This window comes from Chamaea fasciata, unplaced genomic scaffold, assembly GCF_029207755.1.
Source record: "Chamaea fasciata isolate MVZ Bird 193981 ecotype frontalis unplaced genomic scaffold, bChaFas1.0.hap1 SCAF_170, whole genome shotgun sequence".
NCBI lineage: Eukaryota > Metazoa > Chordata > Aves > Passeriformes > Sylviidae > Chamaea > Chamaea fasciata.
Genome location: NW_027094255.1, coordinates 60,045 through 79,264, shown reverse-complemented (window position 1 = coordinate 79,264; position 19,220 = coordinate 60,045). Strand labels below are relative to the sequence as shown.

The following is a 19,220-nucleotide window of genomic DNA, read 5'->3' as shown; positions in this document are numbered from 1 at the left end:
CTACAAGGGCCTCCTTGCAGCCTGCCTCTGCCCAGGCTCAGGCTGCTCCGGGCTCTGCCAGGGGCCTCCGCCCTGGGCGAGACTGCGTCCGCTCTCACCTCACAGACGCTGACAGCTCTGCACCAGAGGAAACCTCTCAGAGCATTCTCACTGATCTTGCTGATTTCTCACTTGAGCAAGACTCTCCTGCAGCCAAAGAGATTGCACTTCGGGATACAAATCCAAATGGCACGAACCCAAACGCTCTTGAGTCACAGCTGAAGACCTGCATGTGCACAGGATCTTTTGGCTGCCCCACTCCTCCTTTGGTTTTGCCTGCCAATGCCACTGTCCTTTCTGCCTCAAATTGAAGTACCACAGGTGTGCAAAATACGGTCAGTGGGCCGTATTCCAAAGGCACTGTGGTCTGGAGAGGATGACTGAAGCGGAGCCTTCCCCACTTTCAAGGCACACCTAAGAAGCTGTCAATGTCACTCTGCACCTTCAACAGACAACGGAACACTCAGACAGAAAAGCTGCACTTATTGACAGGGTGAGAAAGAACGGAATCTTCCAGATGAGCTTACGTTTCAGCAATTTTATTTCCTCATAACCCTATTCTATATAGATAATATAGAATATCAAACCTATAATCCTACTCTACAAGCCTTCTCTAAGGTGGTTATTGAGATAACCAGTCATTACATGAATGTCACATTCATGTCTACTCCTTCTTCTTTATCTTCTTCACTGCCATGATCAGCGGTGTCAGGGTGAATGCTGAATTTCCTGATCTTACAAACGGATGCTGTCCACAGGAAAGAAAATAAAAAACACAAACCAAAAATCAATGAACCATGACTTTCCAAGCTTAGTGCTTCACAGGCTCAATCAGGGTCCCTCTGGTTTCTAGAAAGAGCCAGAAACACGACCAGTGGGACAATCTGCACCTACAGCTTCGTATGAGGACCTTGGCATCATAGGCAAACCTGGCCCAGAATCCCACTCATCTGTTTATTCTGGTGTCTTCATCTTGATGGGACTTTTGCCCTGCCGCTGCTCTAGAAATTTCCCTGGGGTTTCCTCTTTCCAGGATACCTCTATGACTCACATAGGTCCCTCTCTTTGAAAGACAGGCACTGTGCTGATTTCCACAGGGACATGGAACAGTGCCTACCTTTCCACGCCCTGCCCCTCCTGTGCTGGCTGGCACCTTCCTTCCCAGCAGGGACAGCCGAGCGGCACTGGATCCTGCACTTCCCTCTCTGCCACACAAGCTGGCAGTAAACCCTGGGGCAGTTGCCATCGGCTTGACCGTGCCAGGCAGCAGATGGGGCTGGGACCAGTCACCCTCAGCTGTCCCTGTCTGCGTGGCAGAAACATCCAAGAGTGGAGGGGGGGTACAAACCAGAACCCCTCAGAGGCTCCCAGTGAGCCCTCCACAGCCCCTTCTGCCCACGGCCAAATGCCTGACTGCTTGGCTGGGACTGGTTTCCTATGCTTCCTCCACCACTATTTCATGCCTCTGTTCTCCACATTGCTCTGCTTCAACTCTTTTGCCATTAGATAGAACTGAGCACCCCACCAAATTACAAAACAGGGCAACAGAAACAGTCAGAGGACAGAGCACCTGTCCTCTGAAGACAGGCTGAGAGACCTGGACTTATACAGCCTGAAGAAAGAAGAATGGACCCCAGGGAGACATTATTGCCACCTTCTAAAACTTCAAAGTGGCTTCTGAGGGAAAATAGAAGACTTTTTTACATAGGTTCACTTCCAATAGCAAGTGGGCTAATACTTTTAAACAAAATGGGGATGGAGTCAGAGCAGGTCTAACAACAAACCTGTTTACTCAAAGCATGGTGCAGCACTGGCACAGGTTGCCCTGAGAGCTGGTAGGTGCATTGTCCCTGGAACCATTCAAGGTCAGATGGGACAGGCCTCTGAGCAACCCGATCTCTTCAAAGATGTCCCTGCTCATTGCAGGCCACTTGGACCAGATGAACTTTACAGGTCCCTGCCAGCCCAGGCCACTCTAGGATTCCTCAGCGTTCTCATTTGAAAGCACCAAGTGTGGAAGTGAGGAGGAGGGGAGCTCATCTGATGCCTTGCACTTCAGTGCAGGAGGAGCCCGTCCCTGGGACACTGTTTCCCCTGCGGCCCCTTGGCATTTTACCTGCAGCAGCTCCTTGGCAGACCAGCGCCGTGCCTCGTCTGTCTGCAGGCAGCAGCTCAGGAAGTGACGTGTGCGCGGCAAGAACAGGTTGGGCTGCCACAGCCTTGGTCTCCCTCCAGTGGCTATCAGCAGTTGAGGCTGGAGAAAATGGAAACACCCGGCTCCACCTGCTTCTTTCCCTGGAACTGCAACTGCCCTCCCAGATCCCATTGTTTAAGCTCCACTCTGCAGCGACAGTTTGTGCCCTGGCCGAGAGGCAGAGCTGACTTTCCTGTACCAACAAAAACCCCAATGCCCATGCAGCCACAGATTTCCAACATCCAGTAGATCTTGCTTTGGCAGCTATTTCATTGACTGACGTAGTTAGTGGGAACTCCATCAGCAAAAGCATGTTTCCTTCTCTGAGGATTCACAGCAGCCTGACAGGCTTTTTAGAAGAGGCACTTTGCTAGTCTAACTAACCCTACTATTTCCAAGGATTATTACATGAAAGGCACCTCTGCACTGCTCGTTGGTCCCTTCCGCACATCTGCCATAAAACAAAACTCATCAGGCCTTTTGTCCTGTTCCAGAAAACAATGGGAATTGGAAGAAATGAAAGGAAATCCACCAGGCGTTCCTCGGGGAAGGAAACAAACATTTGGAATCTCCTATTCAACACAGACACAAAAAGATGCCTGCACCAATCTTTTGCCATGAAAATGCCTCTTTGGGCACAGAGGAGACACCTACAGCTCTGTCTGTCCGCAGTCTGCAAGTTTCAGCTTCTTTATGTGGCAAAAGGAAACCTTCTCATGGTCAAATCAGAGGAAGGAGAAGTGCCATCCCTATGATAAGCCAATGCTCATTTGGATACTCGAGTCAATGCACTCATGGTGTGCCCAGCGCAGAAAGTGCCGGGCAGAGAACGGCAAGTTTCGGCAGGCTCTGCGCATGACACCAGGAGGCTTCTGACCTGGTCTCTGTAAAAATGCCCATCACAATACCAACAGCTCTGTGCTGCTGGCACTGAAATAGATGGTGACCAAAGAGACTTTGTTATTATCTTCTTCAATCCAGAGAAAAATTTCCAAACCTAAACCAGCAAACAAACTCCCCTTGAGTGCAAATACTTATGGCAGCTTGCTTTCCTTTTCTCACACCGCCAGAGGTGAGATCAAAGGGGCTTTGATCGTGTCCCTCTGCAGCTGAGCTCAGCCACTGGGCATGGTGGGGAGCTGCAGTGCTCCCTGTCATTACAACTGTGCAACCCAGGGCTGTCCCTGCTCCCACGGTAAAGGAACAGCAGCGGCGTCAACCGCACCCCTTGGATCCCAGCCACGGGCACCTGACTGCAAGCCCATCAACTTTTTAAAGTACCCAGAAACAGCTCAGGGTCCGGCATACAATTCTAACTGCAGTTGGGGAGCAACACATCCTGAATTTAGAGAGGCCACCCAGACAGATGTCTTGAAAAGCTGAAAATCTGGATAACTCACAGGATTTGGGAAAGATGCTACAGCATGGAGAAAAATTGTTGTGCTGTGGTCAAAAAAGGAAAAAGGAAGCACGACTGCTTTGGGATTTACTTGGTGATTGTTTCTTTTCTCTTTTGATCTTTCTTTTGGCTTTTCTTTTTCTCTATTCTTTTGGCTTTTCTTTTTTTTTTTCTTTCCCTTTTTCACTTGCTTTTGCTATTTTTCCTTTTTCTTTTTCTCTGGGGTTTTCCTTGGCTTTTTCCTCTTTTCTTACTTTGTCTATAAAATTGAAACTGCGAAGATTAAACCTCCCTTTCCAAGGGTACTAAGAACATATCTAACCATTCCACAGTAAAATTCCTTTCCTTCAGAGACAGAGCTCCAACATGGTTCAAAAAGCAAATGTCAGGCATGGCTGGAGGGCAAAATGGCAGGTTTCTGAACTGCTTGACCTTCCACTTCCCTTCTGATGCAACCAAAGCTACAGCAGATGCTGATGTGCTGCAGGGGACACTTTTAGGAGGCCACCTTCTAAAAAGAGCTGCAAGTGGTGCCAGCAGATGGCAATGGGATTTTGTCCAATGGCACACACAACATGGGACAGCTGAGAAAGACAGCGGGATCGGTGAGCATTTGCACCTTACCGAGACAGGAGTTTCATTCCAGGAAGGAACTTCTCCTTCCACCATGTGAATGCCCACGATTCCAAGCGACCAAATGTCTGCTTTGGGGCCATACGGTTGGTCTTTCATAACTTCAGGAGCCATCCACCCAGGTGTCCTGGCCACTGAGCTCTGCCTACTTTGCTCAGGGAGGAGCTGAGCAAAGAGGCCAAAATCAGCTGTGGAGAAAACAACACACAATGAAAATCACCTCAAATTAGGAACCCAAAGAAAAGAATTCCCCGCTCTCAGTCTAAGAATGTGCTCTTGAATCTCCTGGAGCACTGTCCACACTTCCTTTCCTCGGGGCTTAAGCCCAGGAAGTGTGGTATTGGCCACCTGCAAAAAAATGCCAGCTTTCTAAACATTGCTCACAGCAGTGTCCTTTATTCCCCTGAAGCTTTAGATTGTAGCTCTCTCCCTCTGGAAGGGACACAGACCCACGCCACTCTTGACTGCTTGTGGTTCCTTGTCACACCTCTGTGCATGTTGCAATTTTGCCTTCAGCTTGCAACAGGAGCCCCTGCACTCCCACCAGCACCATTTTTGGGGAGCTGGCAGTCACTCAAAGCAGCCCCACGCTCTGCGTGCTTGGAACGCCGCACCTGACTAAGAATACACTGACCCAGCTTGACAGAGCCGTCGCTTCCCAGAAGGATGTTGTGGCTCTTCACATCTCGGTGGATCACGTGCTTCGAGTGAAGAAAATACAATCCTTGCAGGCACTGAGAGAGAAAACAGAAACAGGAGGGCGAAACTTAGGGAAGTGATTTCATCACACAAGAAAGGAAACAGCCTAAAAATTCCCTCTCCAGGGGAATGGGGCGGCATGGCAGAACACAGTGCCAGCGAGAGGAAGAGCTTGCTGCTCCAAGACTAGCAGAGCAGCACCTTTCTAAGGAGAGGCATGCCAGCCTTTGGAAGAGCAGCAGCAACTGCCTTTGTAGACTGCCTTCTGCAAAGCAGCCAGAATGACTGCTGCTGCAGTGCATGTGCTCTCTTCATGCAGAGGTCAAACGAGGGTTGCCAAGAAAGAAAATGTCCCTCCCTTTGCTGTCAAGTTGGATCACTTTTGGCTGGGAGGCTGCATGACAAAGGTTTTATTGCTGGCCTCAGCACAGACTTGGAAGTATCACAGCAGTTCCCTTCCATGAGCAGAGAGCATTTTGGCTGCACTGCTGTCCTTTTCAGCTTAGGACTGTGAGAAATGAATCTCTCTCTTTTGTTTGCACTTTGTTTCAAATCCTGCTGCCACCACCTTGGCTTTTACAGGCAAGGAATGCAGTGCAGACAGGCTTGAGGTAAACATTTAAAGAGGCAAGGCGGAGAAGGGCAGATACAAATACAAGAAACAGAGCGAGAATACAACAGCAGGAGATAAGAGTACAGGATCAGAGTCCAGTGAGTGCAGAGGCCCTGGCAGGCAGTTGTCTTGAGATGCTCTTGCCTGCCCATAGCACACCAGCAATACTGAAACAAAGGCTGGCACATGGAATCACTCCAGTTCTGAGCCCAGTTTCCCAGACCACCCTGCCCAAGGCCTGAGAAGTACAGATGGGATCCCTGACCTCACGACTGATTGCTGCCATCTCGTCTTCAGAAAGGCAGACCTTGCTGATGATTTCACTCAGCGTGCCTCCATCCACGTACTCCATAACCAGCCAGAATTGCTCATTGACAAGGTAGCTGAAAGAAGGAAACAAGGGCATAGACATAAACATGCATGGCTACCTTGGTCTCGTGCTTGATTCTTGTTTCCAGGTCCCTCTGTGACAAGGAGAGAATAAAAGGAATGACATTGCCTCTAGGTTGTGCAGTGTTTGCAGTCTGTCTCAAGGAGAAAGGCAGAGCTGTGAAAAAGGAGATGCCAGCAAGTGAAAAATGCAGTTTAGGAACAGGCCAAATAAAAGACCAGTCAAGCTGCATGTTTCTGGGAAAAAAGCCCCTAGTCTTCCTGCCATGCAAAGCCATGGAAAAGAGGAGACACAATCCAAGGCAAATCCTTGTTTCGTTTATCCGCACCTAAGAAGATACTTGAAAAAAAATCAAGCCCCAAAACAACATGGCAGCACTGAACTTGCAGGCTGTTGATTTACTTAGATATGATTGATCCAGGTCTTTGAACACTTTTCAAACTACACATGCCAGGCACGACTCATGCAGGCAAGATGCACTCTCTTCCCATCCATGGCAGATGAACAGAGCAATAAGAATCAACCAATAATTAACAGCTCTATTTTCTGCCAGTGACCAAAGTGGGTTTTTACTTTGCGTCTCTGCAAGAGGTAACCAAACATTCATGGGACAGAAGCACAACAACTCACCTGTCTAAAATGTTGACCAGGTTGGGATTCCCATTCATCTTCATGACCAGTAATTCAGAGAAGGTTAATTCCTTCTTCCGCAGTCCCTGGAGATTGATTTTCTTTATGGCCACCTAAAATGACATTGAAAATCAGTCACTTTCCAAGCTGGTGGCAGGAGACCACAACGCTCATGCAGCGCATGGTTTTGGAATGACACAGCTAAGCTGTGCCAAAGTGCCTTGCGATTAGACCAAGGAGTAATTAGCAACTGACATTCCAACAGCCCATTTCTCTGCTCCTTTGGGGACCAGTCACAGGACACGTGGTCACTGATACTTTGTCTTGTCCACTTGGTAACAAGGGTGTCTCAGCTATCACCCACAGACCTCTGAGCACACTCTTTGCTGCTCTTTCTGGGATTCAGAAGTAATCTGCCCCTTACTACTCTGTGGCTACCTCTTGGGCTATGGGCAGGGCTTAGGGCTTTTAGGGATGCCTTGCAGCTCTCTCCCTAAGGGCACTTCCTAAGTGCAGCACTGCAGGTGGCTAAGGGAACTACCAGTGACATTCAGATGTATTTGCTGACAGTCAGAAATGAGAACTCAGGACTCAAGCTGTAGCCCCAAAGAGCAGGGAGATGCTTGAGGAGGCACAACTGTTGTTTCAGCAATTCAGCAAGTGAGCGAGTCCTTCAGTGAAAGGAGCCACTACCCTCCTTGCCTTCCTTCTGGCAGCTGAGAAGGACAAAGACTGTCCCAAATGCAACTGGCAGGCTGCCACAAGTCTGTGCTTCTTGTGTCTTTTCAACACAGCTCTAGCCAAAGCTGCAGCCACAGCTGACAGCAGAGAGGAAAGCCCCCAAGAGCAGCAGAGTCTGTGGGGGCTGTTGACATTTACCTCTCCTCCTGTGGCAGTGTCGAGCGCTCTACAAACCTCTCCAAAAGTCCTAGAAACAAAAGAGCAGCAAAGAAAGGAGAAACCGTTTAGACCTTGGAGTGAAAGCCAGCCCAGACTGGAGATCTCTGCTGGAAATGCCTAGAACCTGCAGGATGCAGAAGGGCTCTGTCAGAAGGCAGATGATGCATTTTGCTCTCAAGTGCATGGCCACTGGGCCTGAAGCATTGGGGTTTACTGTCTCAGCTCAGAAAGAGAGTTTCTTCTTTCTTCTCGGGTTTCAGTTTCTAAACTGTGCAGTTCTAATCCTGACCATGGAATATTTCCTTCAGCAAACTCTTGCAAAGAGAGCTATGATAGGGGCTAGGCTTCCTCTTTCAGGCAAGCAAGATCATTCTCCCTCTGTTAGTGTGGCCAGCTGAATATAGATATACAAAAATGCAAAGGAAATTAGCACACAGCTGTCCCACACTTGAGAGACCAGGAGATCTACCAGGTCCTGTTGCCTACTGCAGGCAAGACCTTGGCAGTGTGGAGATGTCTTTGATAACGCCTTCTGGCCAGGTTCACAAATTCTGACTGGTACTGAGAGATGGGACAGTCTAGCCTCAGTGTCTGAACACGTTTGCAGCTGGCCTGACTTCAGACCTAATAGATACTCCACCAGGAAAACACCTGGCCTATGGTTTTGTGGTTGGACTCACCCGCTGCCGATATTTTCGACTTTGATGTATTTTGTCATGGGATTTTCCGTGCTGACAACTGTCCCTGAGGAAAACAAAATTCAAGATGCTGACTTTCAAGCAGAGATCCCAGCTTCCAGGAGACACCTAAAACGGCAGCCCCGTTGCGTGGGGCTCTGAACCCTTTGTGGTGAGCTGGCTAACAGCAACAACAACAAGCAGACAGACAGACAGACAGCTCTGAAGCACAGATGGCCAGCAGAGACTGATTTTCTACACAGGTTCCTATGGGGAATCCTAACTGTCCCTGTGATATCAGACTGAGGAGGACCACTTGGTCCAGCTACGCTGCCACGTGCACACAAGACACCGTCCCCCAGACAAGATATACACAAGACGTACTCAGTAGCTCCAGGGAGTCCTCCTCGATCTGCTGTTGCTGAGCAGCAGCTGTGTCAGCGCTGCAGATGAACCGACTGCCCGGGCTCACCTTCTCGGCTTGGGGAGCAAAGGCTCTTTGACACAATGCTCCTGCTGCAGCAGGTTTGGTGCAAGAGCCTGTGTAGATCTGGGAGAAGAAATGAGTTTGGTTCAGAAAGGTGGCTGGCAGAGATGACCCTGAGATGCCGTCCCAAATGCAAGCCCTTAGGAAGATGCTGTCAGCCTGCCACACGCAGGGCTCTTAAAATGGAGTTTTTGCACATCCACTTCCCGTTTGACTGGATGGGCCAAAGCCAAAGGCTGGTTTTACTGGAGTTCATGGCCAGATTCATCTTCCATTTTCAGGGATTTTCTGAAGGACAACTGCCACATGGACCATATTCCACTTCCTCCCAAGGACCATATTGCACTTCCTCCCTCTTTTCCCCCTCCAAGGGCTGCAGACACACTTGCAGCTCCCTGTTCAAATGTTCTACCTCCCCCCACGGAGTGCTCTTGTCCTCCACCACGTTCAGGTCATTCTCAACCGGCAGCATTTCTGGTGGAGGCAGTTCCTGTGGCTCACGCCGATCCTGGGGCTCCTCCTTCTCAGTCATTTGCAGGAGGTCTTTGCAGGCTGCCTGGCCAGATGTCAACACTTCCACCTCGAGTCAAAGAGAACAAAGCAGTCAGAGACTACAGCTTGTCCCTCTTAGCCAAGAGTCATCAGCTGTGAGCAAAGGGAAAGAAGAGATTTACAAGGGCTACAGACAGCTTGTTTCCATCCTCCATCTTGGGCACCATGTTCCACTGTTAGAACACCACAAGAAACGAGGAGAGCGAGAAGAGGCCAGCAGGAGTCAGTTTGGATGACTGCTGGCCAAAAGGCCAAAGGACTACTTCCATTGTCCAGGGCAGCAGTTGAGATCCGAGACACCAGGAAATGTCCTTTAGAATGGCTGCCACAGACACTACAGCAGGATGGCCCTCAGAGGCATCACCCCATTTGCCTGCTGCTCTGCAGTGGAAAGGCAAGAAGGGCAGAAAGCACCAGCTTGGTGACTGTGGCAGTTATTGCTGTTTCACTCACTTGCTTTTGAAGACTTTGACGGAGGGCATTGAGTATGGCTCTCATTGTTTCCATTTCTTGCTCCATCCTCTTCTCTTTTGCCTTGATCCTAGCCTCCATTTCCTGCAGCCCTGCTTGCAGCTGTTCCTTGTCATTCTGAAGATAAAGTGAGAGAGGATGTTTCCTCATTGGAGTAGCTTCACCTCTCTCACTCACCTGAGGTTGTTGATGTCCCCTCTGCTGATGGAGATGCATCTCCTCTCGAGGATGAATCTCCATCATGTCTTCTGTGTTCCTCCTCTTCACTGCCTTGATGTCACTCTGAGCTTCAGGCAGCTCTGCTTGTGGCTCTGCCTTGAGATTCTGCACACACAAACGCAGAGCAAGTGACAGGGAGCTGCCATCAGGCTCAGCTTTTTCCTCTTTCAGCCTCAAAATCACATTCGCTCAGCCACTTCTTTCTGTGTCCCTGCCCACCTCTGCTTCCACTGCCAACTTCCTTTCCCAGTGCCAATCTCTGCACGTGACAAGGCTGGGCACAACTGGAGCGCCCAAAAGACTCTGTAGAAGTGATGAACGACTCGAGAAAACTACAGAAACTTTCCAGAAGCCAAACACAGGTGTCCCAAGTAGGAAAACAAACAAACAAAATCTCTTGACTTCCAGAAGGAGCCCGTGCGCCCTTGGGCTATAGCTCTGCAGAAGCCAAGACATAGAGCTTCGCTGAGCCAGATGCTCACGCGGAGCACCAGCCCTTTGGTGCCTCAACGTGGCAGATCAAAGCCCATTGCCCAGCTGTCACTGGCTGGGGGGAGACCCTAGGTCCTGGCAGCACTGCAGCACTCAGCATCCTCAGCCAGCAGCAGCGAGAGCTGGCTGGGCAGAAACTTGCACCTCTGCCTTGCACTAAAGACAGCACCCTCCAGAAGTGGCACTTACCGTCTGGGAAAGTTCCAGCTGTGGTGTGACCGCTGCTGGAGGCCTGTGGTCATTTGGCTCCTCGTTGGCCTCTTCTGCAGGAGCAGAGGGAGCCAGAGGAGAGTCTGCTCTTGCTTCTGTGATCTGTGGACAGAGAGGACGGTGAGATACAGGCTCATTTATAAGCTTCCTTCTCTTCAGCCCTCAAACCGGCTGTACTAAGCACAAATCATCGACCTTAAGAGCAATGGGATTCTAAGTCGCTCGGACTAAATTCAAATAGGTTGATTCAACTGTGCTGCCAATTGCTCTGAATTAGATTTTCCCCCCTTGGCTACTATGTGGGGGCAACTTTCTCCCTGCAAAACTGGGCTTTTAGTTCTTTTGAAGCTCTGCAATGGAAAATGAGGAAATGGAAAATTAGGAAATAGCCAGTGACGCCTTTGCTCTTGCTGCTGCAGACATGGAAATGGATTTTCTTGCAGCCTGCTCATCTGGTCCTCTGCACTCTACTGCCACAGGCCAAGCTGACAGCTTGCTGCACAATTCTTAAACGCCAGGAACATCAAATGTTCCTTTCTTACTCACCTCAGGATCAGAACCTCTGAACACTCGGCTCAGGTGACCTGCAGTGGGCAAGGGAAAATAAACCAGATTTTTTGACAACGCTGGAGACAACCAGAGCATTTTTACAGCACCTTCCAAGAAGGCCTCCCAGTCCACATTTTCAAAGTTGTCCCGCTTGACCCAGCAAAGGGAGGAAATGACAGACTCTGCTGCCACACACTCTCTCATGGAGGGAACACAACCCCTGCAGGCTCCCTTGCAAATGCTGCCCGCACAGCCCTGGCTACAGACACCCCCTTTTGAGCTGAACGTGTTGACAGCGCTTTACCCAAGCGGCATCCAAATGGCCTTTCTGTTTCCAAATCAACTCAGTCACTAAGAAAGAGCAGGAAGACATACAAAAGCCAGGTTAGGTGACACCCAGGGGAAACCTCTACTTACGTGCCAGCTGTGTCAGGAAATAGCAGGTATATCCGACTCCATAAACAGAGAAAACTACAGCTGCAAGCTGCCCAATCATTGTGGCAGCTGCTGTGCAAGTTTGTAAACTCTAACACTAAAGAACAGCAAGGCTACTCTCCGTGTTCAGCTGCCCACTGACAAAAGACTCAAGTGCAGGACAAAAGCTCCTGTGCTGAGCAAGCTCAAGAGCTGCTCTGACACCCCTGAGGCCTTCCGTGCACCAAGACAACCTCGGATGTCACCACGACCACGTGGCAACCGTGCCCTGACATCACAAAGCAAACGCTCTGTGATGGTCTGTGAATTGATACCGACGGAGAGACTGATGTCTGTGTAGGCCTAGGCTGCATTTTTACCTCTTTCCCTCCTCGGCTGCCTGTTTCAGCTCTTGTTTTTCCCCCTGTGCCCCCTGTGCCCCCTGTTGCTGTGCCCAGCCCCAGCTGGCGGCCGGGCCGGGCGGAGCAGCAGTTCCAGCCCCGGGTGTCCCTGGAGCGTTGGGAGCTGCCGGTGGCCCCCGGCGCTGTCCCCTGAGGAGCTGCTGAAGGACGGGGAGACACAGGGGGCTGAGGGGGCAGCTCTGCCAGGCCGTGGAACCAATTCCAGAGGCTCCACTTTGGCCACGGCTGCCCTGCCGACCTTGAGGACAGGCAGGGACTGACAGGAGGCAGCGGGGAGAAGCTGAAGGCCACCAGCTCCAGCAGTGAGCAGGGAGCTGCTGCTGCTAGCCCCGAGCCCGGGTGAGGCCGCAGGGCCGGTCAGGCGGGCTGGACTGAGGGTGCCGCGGGGCTTTGGCCCTGGGCCGTGCAGCTGCCCCGGCCGCCACAGCGGCTGTCCTTGGGCAAGGCAGCTCTGCCCGCAGGGCCCGGGAGCTGTGCCCCTCTGAGGATCGTTTCCTGAGGCAAACTCCAACTCTAACCCCGAGCAGGAAGCAGAACCCCTCACAGTGCCTTTGCAGTAGCTTGGAAGGGGAAGGGCCAAGGGAGGAGTTTTGGGGGCAGGAGCCAATACCAAAGCAATAGGGGCAGGGTTCAATGTGGAGTGACAAGGTTTGAGCCAACCAGGCGGAACATCACAACACTGGAGGACTTTGTCCCTGCAATTCTCCAGCCATGTCCAGCGCATGCCCCACTTGCGCCCTGGCTGGGCAAGGCAGGCACAGATTTGGGATGGCAGCAGAGCCACACGTTGGCTGAGGACTCGCTGCAAAGGCTGCTGAGAAAACTCGGGGACTCCAGAGTGTAGAACTCCAACCAGAAGCCAGCTGGGCAGGAGAAATCCTTCACCAGGAAAGAAAAGAGAGAAAATGTGGCGAAACCGGTGTGAGGATAACTATGAGAGTCACAAAATGCTCTAAAATCACCATTGCCTAGGCATGTCTTCAGCAAAAATAATCTGTTAAAAACTGAACAGCTTCCATGAAAGATAGATTGCACATTCTCTTTCACTTCCCTTGCTATGATAAGTGAAGATGTCCTTATCACTGAGAATTTTTGCCCTTCAGCACCTCCCACACATTCAATCAAAGGTTCTGTGCTGCCACATGGCACCATAAATGGAAGCAGCCCTGCCCTTGTACCAGTGTTTGCAGCCTGTTCCTTCTCCTGTCTCCACGTCTCAGAAACTGAACCGTCCCCCTCCTGTCCAAACTGTGCCTGAGGAGACTGGGGCCTCCAGGAGCTCAGGAGGCTGCAACACCACTAGAGGTGGGAAGGTTTTGCAAAGGTTTCCTAAGCATGGGTAAACTCTGGGTTTGCCAGTCTTCCCCTGGAACATGTCCTACTCGTGAATGGTCTTGGAGGACACTGTGCCCAGCTCACTCAAGAAAGTTTGTTTTCTTGACGGCTTGAATAGAGGAGAATGAAATTTGTCATTTTTTAGAGGGAAACTTGGGGTTGGGTGCACCTGGGTATGCTTCATTCTTTGCTGCCAAAAGTAGAGGAAAAGCTTTAAATTGCCAACAGAAGCTGACTACCAGCCCACACAGAGACCTGAAGGAGGCCCAGGTGTGCTTGCTGCTCACTGGTGCGAGGGAAAAGCTGGAACAAAATCCCCTTTTATTGCGGATTGAGCCTCAATGCAGTGTTGTCTCCAGGGCTGTCTGTGGTAAGACAAAGTAATCCAGCCAGAAACTGTGCATATGTGAGTTCCAAGAGCAAGCTGCTTCTCCAGAGTGAGGGACAAGGCGAGCCCTAAAGCCTGAAAGATGGTTGGGTACTGGAGAAGGCCAGGCTGTCCTTGTGCAGAGACGGCCCTCAAAGAGGACCTTCACACCTTCTGCTGCTGGCAAAGGGCAGCTGGTGGCCTTCCACAAAACGCTTCTTTTCTCCAGCTCTTCAAAATGTTCCAGCCAGCAACATTCCTGCTGCTCACACCAGCCAATTCCAAGCAGTGCTCCCAGCTTGGCTCTCTAGCTGTATTCCCAAACCTGGGCATTCCCACTGAGCCTGACCTCATCCTAAACCCACTGCAATTAGCGTTTTACAGAATTCTCCTGTTACGTGAGGGTCGTGGGTTGGAGACAGGCACATGACACAGCACGCACCAAAGGTTGTCAGCAAACAGCTCCTTTTATTGTTCACAGCTTCTTTTTAGAGGGGCTTTGAATTTCCCAGGCTTGGATAGCTGATTAGTTGGGATCTCTGCACTGCCCAGCTCTCTGGCCAGTGATGTGTTTGCATCCAGGGCTCGGATGGGGTTGTCTGAGGTCTCTGCTTGAGTTCAATTGTTGACCTAGGGATTTGTTTCTAGAACAAGCCAGGTTAGCCCAATTGGATTTATGACCAGATTTATTTTGTCCAGCTACAGACCAGCTGTGCTGCGACATCTCTGTGTTAGAGACGGTCTGAAGATCCCTCATCTGCCTAACGACTATCCTCAAGGACAGAGATTGAAACCCCTAAAAGGAACTTTAAAATCTCAACACAGGAGTTCTGGCCTGGCTGAGGTGGGATGTTGGCCAAGTGCTGCCTGCAGGTGTGTTCGATGGAAAAACCCAGCATCCATATGGGAACATCAGAACCTGAGCAGAAACACTGGGCAAGTCAAGGTGAAGTGACTGCGCCTGCTGACTTGTACTGGTTGTCACTGTACCTGCTGACGGCCGACTTGTTCTGAGTTCTCTTAATGAACACACTGCAATGATTTCCCCCACCTGTTTGGCCAACTGCCTGTCGCTTCGGTGAGGACTCTAAGGAGCCCTGAGTTAACCACAGACTTTGTGATCACCCCACTGGAGACACTCGCGTCTATAGGCATCTTCAAAAGCCTCGAAGACTTGACCCTCCACGTTAATCCTAGCTATAATCCCTTTCCCCTCTTTTTCTGTCTTTCTTACTGTTCTCTTTTCTCTCCCCATTATTGCCTTTGTTGGCACTAAATAAAGGTGCATTTGTGGTTGAGTAAACTGAGTTTGTCCCCCGCTGTGTCTTTTGCGCTCTGAGATCCCTAAAACGGACCATCACAAACCCCGCTTCTGTGAGCAGATCGTGACATTAAAGTGGCGTCACGGACAGGATCTTGATGGACAGAGGGGTGGCGGGTTTTATATCGTTTGTAAAAGGGGAAGGACCCTCGTCTCAGCAGCACCTAGCACGCCACTTCGGTGAGCGCTGTTAGAAAGCAAGGGGGGCGAGGGAAAATTCCCGCAAACTGTATACACCCCGGCGAATAGCACTCCCTGTCGTCAGGATTTCTCAGAAAGATCTCATTGTGCAAAAGATGGGACTGCAGTTAATTTTTGTGTTTTGGGCTGCTTAGTGTAGTTGAGGAGACAACTATTTGTAACTAAGGTGAACCTCCCAGGCAGTTTTGGTCTCCTCGCCCATTCCAGGGAAGTGAAGGGAAACACCGTTTTAGCTGTGCCTTTGGTGTAACTTGAAGAGTACCTCCCTGAGAGTGGTTTTGGTCCCTTCACAAAATGAATGAAAAAGATAAGTATGCATTTTATGCCTTGTTAGCAAAACATGGTGCTAGACTTTCTCTAGACGGAGAAAGGTGGGCACAGAATAATTGGTTTAACTTTGAAAACATTGTAGATAGAATATATTCTTTGCAACATGATGCTAGATACAAACTGGGCAGAAATAAAAGCATTCTTTGCTCAGTTTTGGGGGCCTGCCTTTCGGCAGCCATAGAAACCCGTTTTGAACGGGTAAGTGAAGAAAAAGCAGTAATAGAATCCCTGCTAAATATGGTAGAAGCTTTGAAAGAACAATTAGAACAGGAAAGAAATGAGAATTATTTGCTGCAGATTTCCCTTGCAGAAGGGCGAAGTAAAAACTTAAAATCTGCAGATTCACCCACAGAAATAGAAGGAAAGGAGACATACAGCCTTAAACAAATATATCCTCAGAAAGAATTAGTACACATGCAAAATTGTGGGGAACACTGTTGCTCCAACTTGAGACCTCTCATTAAAACAGAATATAATTATATAAATGAAGAGGATCATGATCCCCACATAACCACCAAAGAAGTACCATACACAGCCACCGAATTAGCTCAATTAAAGAAAGAATACTCCCGCCTCCCTAGTGAATCAGAGACGGAGTATGTTTTTAGAGTCTCACTCACTGTGGGTGACCAAATTAAATTAAGTGAACAAGAAGCAAGTGGCTATTGGGGACATGGAGTTTTCTTAACAACAGGAAATACGCCTGCTCCATGGTCCCTGACACAGCGTGCAGCTTACTGGGCAGGGGGGTTAAACCCCCTTGAGAGGGGCGACCCTCTGGCAATAGTTGGCACCTCAGACCAACTCCTAGAAAACATACACCAAGCGGCGTGCTTGCAAATGATACATGAATGGAAATTAATCCCTGGCTATGAGTCACCATTGCAACAGCCTGTAAAACCTGAGATTATGACCCCCCCTAATTGGAGGTTTGCCAGAGTCTCTTAAACCAACAGCAATTCTTCAGAAAACAATAGCATCTATCTCTCCGGTAGATAGACTTGAAAGATTTCTTGGACATACAAGAGATCAAACTGGTTCCACTGACTTCTCACCTTTCACAACTCCTAGATCACAATGTAACAGCAGTCATAAAGTTGGGACATGGAGTGAGGTAGCAGAAGAGTTAATAAGTTACAGTAGAAAATATGGACCAGTGAAGTACTCAGAGGACAAACCAGAAAAACACAGAGGAGTCAGGCACATTGCTTCTCCTAATGAAAACCCAGAAAAGGGAAAACAAATTTGCAACCGGCAGCAGCTGTGGTTGCTAGGGCTGAAAAGGGGAGTTCCACGAGAGTAATGGATAAATAGCCGTATGATAAATTGGCGAAAATAATTTCTAATTGGCCCTGTCCCAAACCTATTGTGTCGGGATCATCCAACCGACAACCCAGCGCACCTCCTCTTCCACAAGCCTTGGGCAACAAGCCACAGTACTCCCTAGCACAAGTTTTAACAATAAAACACAGCAAGTGGGGGTGTTCAACAGAAAATAACTTCCCACTTAGAAAGCCTTGGTTTGCAGGTCCCCTTAGAGAGACTACAAAAGCCTTTTCAAGAAGTAAAATTTCAGGGTATCCGGTGGAAAGGAGGTCTGACATGTATCCCACCTGACACCCTAACCTCCTCAGATCAAATTAAAGTGCCTGAGTCCAGGAAAGATCTACAGCATGCCTTGGGATTATTAGTGTTTTGGGGAAAACACATTCCAGATTTTTCCATAATTGCCAGACCTCTTTATGATTTGTTGAGAAAGGGAGTAAAATGGGACTGGAGCCCTTCTCAGGAAAAGGCATCACAGTTGTTGATTTTTGGAGCCACAGCTCATCAGGCCCTAGGCCCTATCCACCCAACAGATCCTTTTCAGGTAGAATGGGGATTTGCTTCCTCAGGGTTGTCAGTACACATATGGCAGTGGGGTCCTGAGGGTCCGACATGGCCTGTTGGTTTTTATTCCCGTGGTTTCAGAGATGCTGAAAAGAGGTATACTACCTGGGAAAAAGGCTTGCTTGTGGTTAGCCTAGCTCTGACAGAAGTAGAGAAGATTGTACCACAACAACCAATTGTTTGGAGAAGACCTTTCCAAGTTTTTAAGTCAGTCACTACTGGGACTCCCCCACCTGATGGGGTGGCCCAGACAGCCTCAGTAAGAAAGTGGTATGCTCAGATTGAACATTATTGTAACATCTTCTCAATAACTGAAGGAGCTGTGGAAAAACTGGCAGTACAAGAAGCAGAAAACTTGGATAGCATCCAAGACAAACCTGCCTCAGTTATAGCCCCTCCCTTTTCCCCCGAACAGTCAGCAAATCCTTGGTTTACTGATGCTTTTCCTTTTGGCCCAACAGCTCCAAGCATAGTTCCCTCACTACGGGGACCAAGTGATTCCAAGAATCCAGCACGTTACCCTGGACAACCTGTTTTGGTGGACCTCCCCACGGAGGGAGAGGTACCACTAGTGCTAAAAACCCCTCTGAATAAATACACATGGGTAACCTTTGATGCTCTAGGGAAAGAGTATTGAATAAATGCACATTGGAGAATTTCCATTATTCTAACTTTCTGCCTTCTGGTGGCAGATTCTCTTGTGCTTACTTTTTACAGGAGAACTCCGAGGGACATGAAGGCCATATAAACCATGATAAATATCTTAAATTGGGAATTTTGAACAGTATTGATTTAGAGGTATTAATGAACAAATTGGCTTCTACAACTAGGGATTTGACCGAATTACAACAACCATTGCAGTTGTCCTTATTGGTTTTGGGGACACATCAGTGGTTGCTATCAAACACATTATCAAATTGGGAAAAGGTGAATGTGAATGATCACAAAATGTTAATCGATGCACTTGGTGCTACACAAAACAATGTTTCTTTGGCTCTTAGCTGCACCCAGACACAGCTTTGGATGCAGACAGTTGTTGCCTCAATCATAAGGGAAGGAAAAGAAGGCACTTTTCCTACTGAAATTCAGAAAATAATTTGGGACAATGCAAATGATTTTGAAAAGGAATTCCAATCCTGGTGGAAGTTGGTGAACTTTACTTGTAACCCCAATACCAACAGTCACAGCTTTTGTGTTAACCATATGTAATGCCTTTTTGCACTCGATATTCCCCATCATTGCATTAGGACTGAATCATGATAGAGCTGTCCTCTATCTTTCCGAGCATAGGGAATAGGCCTATCAAAATGGTGAGAAATGGCAAACTGTTAATTTAGAGTCATGTATTGTCTGTGAAAAACAAGGGTTCATCTGTGAGAGTAATGCAATCATAGCTCAAGACATTTGTTTGGACACAGAGCAAACTATTTGTCATTTTGAAGTACACCCTAACGAAAGTCCTGAAAGAGTGCTTGTGTATATAGGCAATGGACGTGCTTGTGTAAGGACTGCTTGTGATGTAGTGTTTGTAGAAGAAATAGGAGTGAATCTTAAAAATCACTCAAATTTTTGTGTCTGCAATTTTACCCCAATTACAGGATGTGACTTTTCTTGCTCAGCCCCAGTTACATGCTATCACATTTTACAATCACATTTTACCCTGTTTCACCGGATAACATCTGCCCCCATTGGAATGAATCTGACTTTAATTAAGCAATTGTTGCTTCACGAAGACTTAGTAGGAATTTTGGAAAAGGTCAAGAAAAATGGACAGAACACTTTGGT

The 19,220-nt window shown here is 48.9% G+C and overlaps 1 protein-coding gene across 1 annotated transcript; it reads right to left on the bottom strand.

The window, feature by feature from the left end:
- Positions 1-703: 703 nt before the first annotated feature.
- On the bottom strand, positions 704-11,651 carry LOC136304768 (serine/threonine-protein kinase PAK 3-like). The gene is made up of 10 exons (XM_066208215.1): positions 11,573-11,651; positions 11,153-11,190; positions 10,586-10,708; positions 9,668-10,009; positions 6,599-6,711; positions 5,843-5,960; positions 4,900-4,999; positions 4,257-4,453; positions 2,156-2,293; positions 704-787 (listed from the first exon to the last, which is right to left on the bottom strand). Exons 1-10 carry the CDS (start codon positions 11,649-11,651, stop codon positions 704-706), a joined length of 1,332 nt encoding a protein of 443 aa, XP_066064312.1.
- Between the last annotated feature and the right edge of the window lie 7,569 nt (positions 11,652-19,220).

Coding starts and splice junctions, on each gene's coding strand:
- LOC136304768 (XM_066208215.1), bottom strand. CDS start 11,651: ATGATTGGGCAGCTTGCAGCTGTAGTTTTCTCTGTTTATGGAGTCGGA. Junction 5,000..5,842: donor TGGCAGCAATCAGTCGTGAG/GTCAGGGATCCC, acceptor TTTCTCTCTCAG/TGCCTGCAAGGATTGTATTT. Junction 788..2,155: donor CTGCCAAGGAGCTGCTGCAG/GTAAAATGCCAA, acceptor TCCTGTGGACAG/CATCCGTTTGTAAGATCAGG.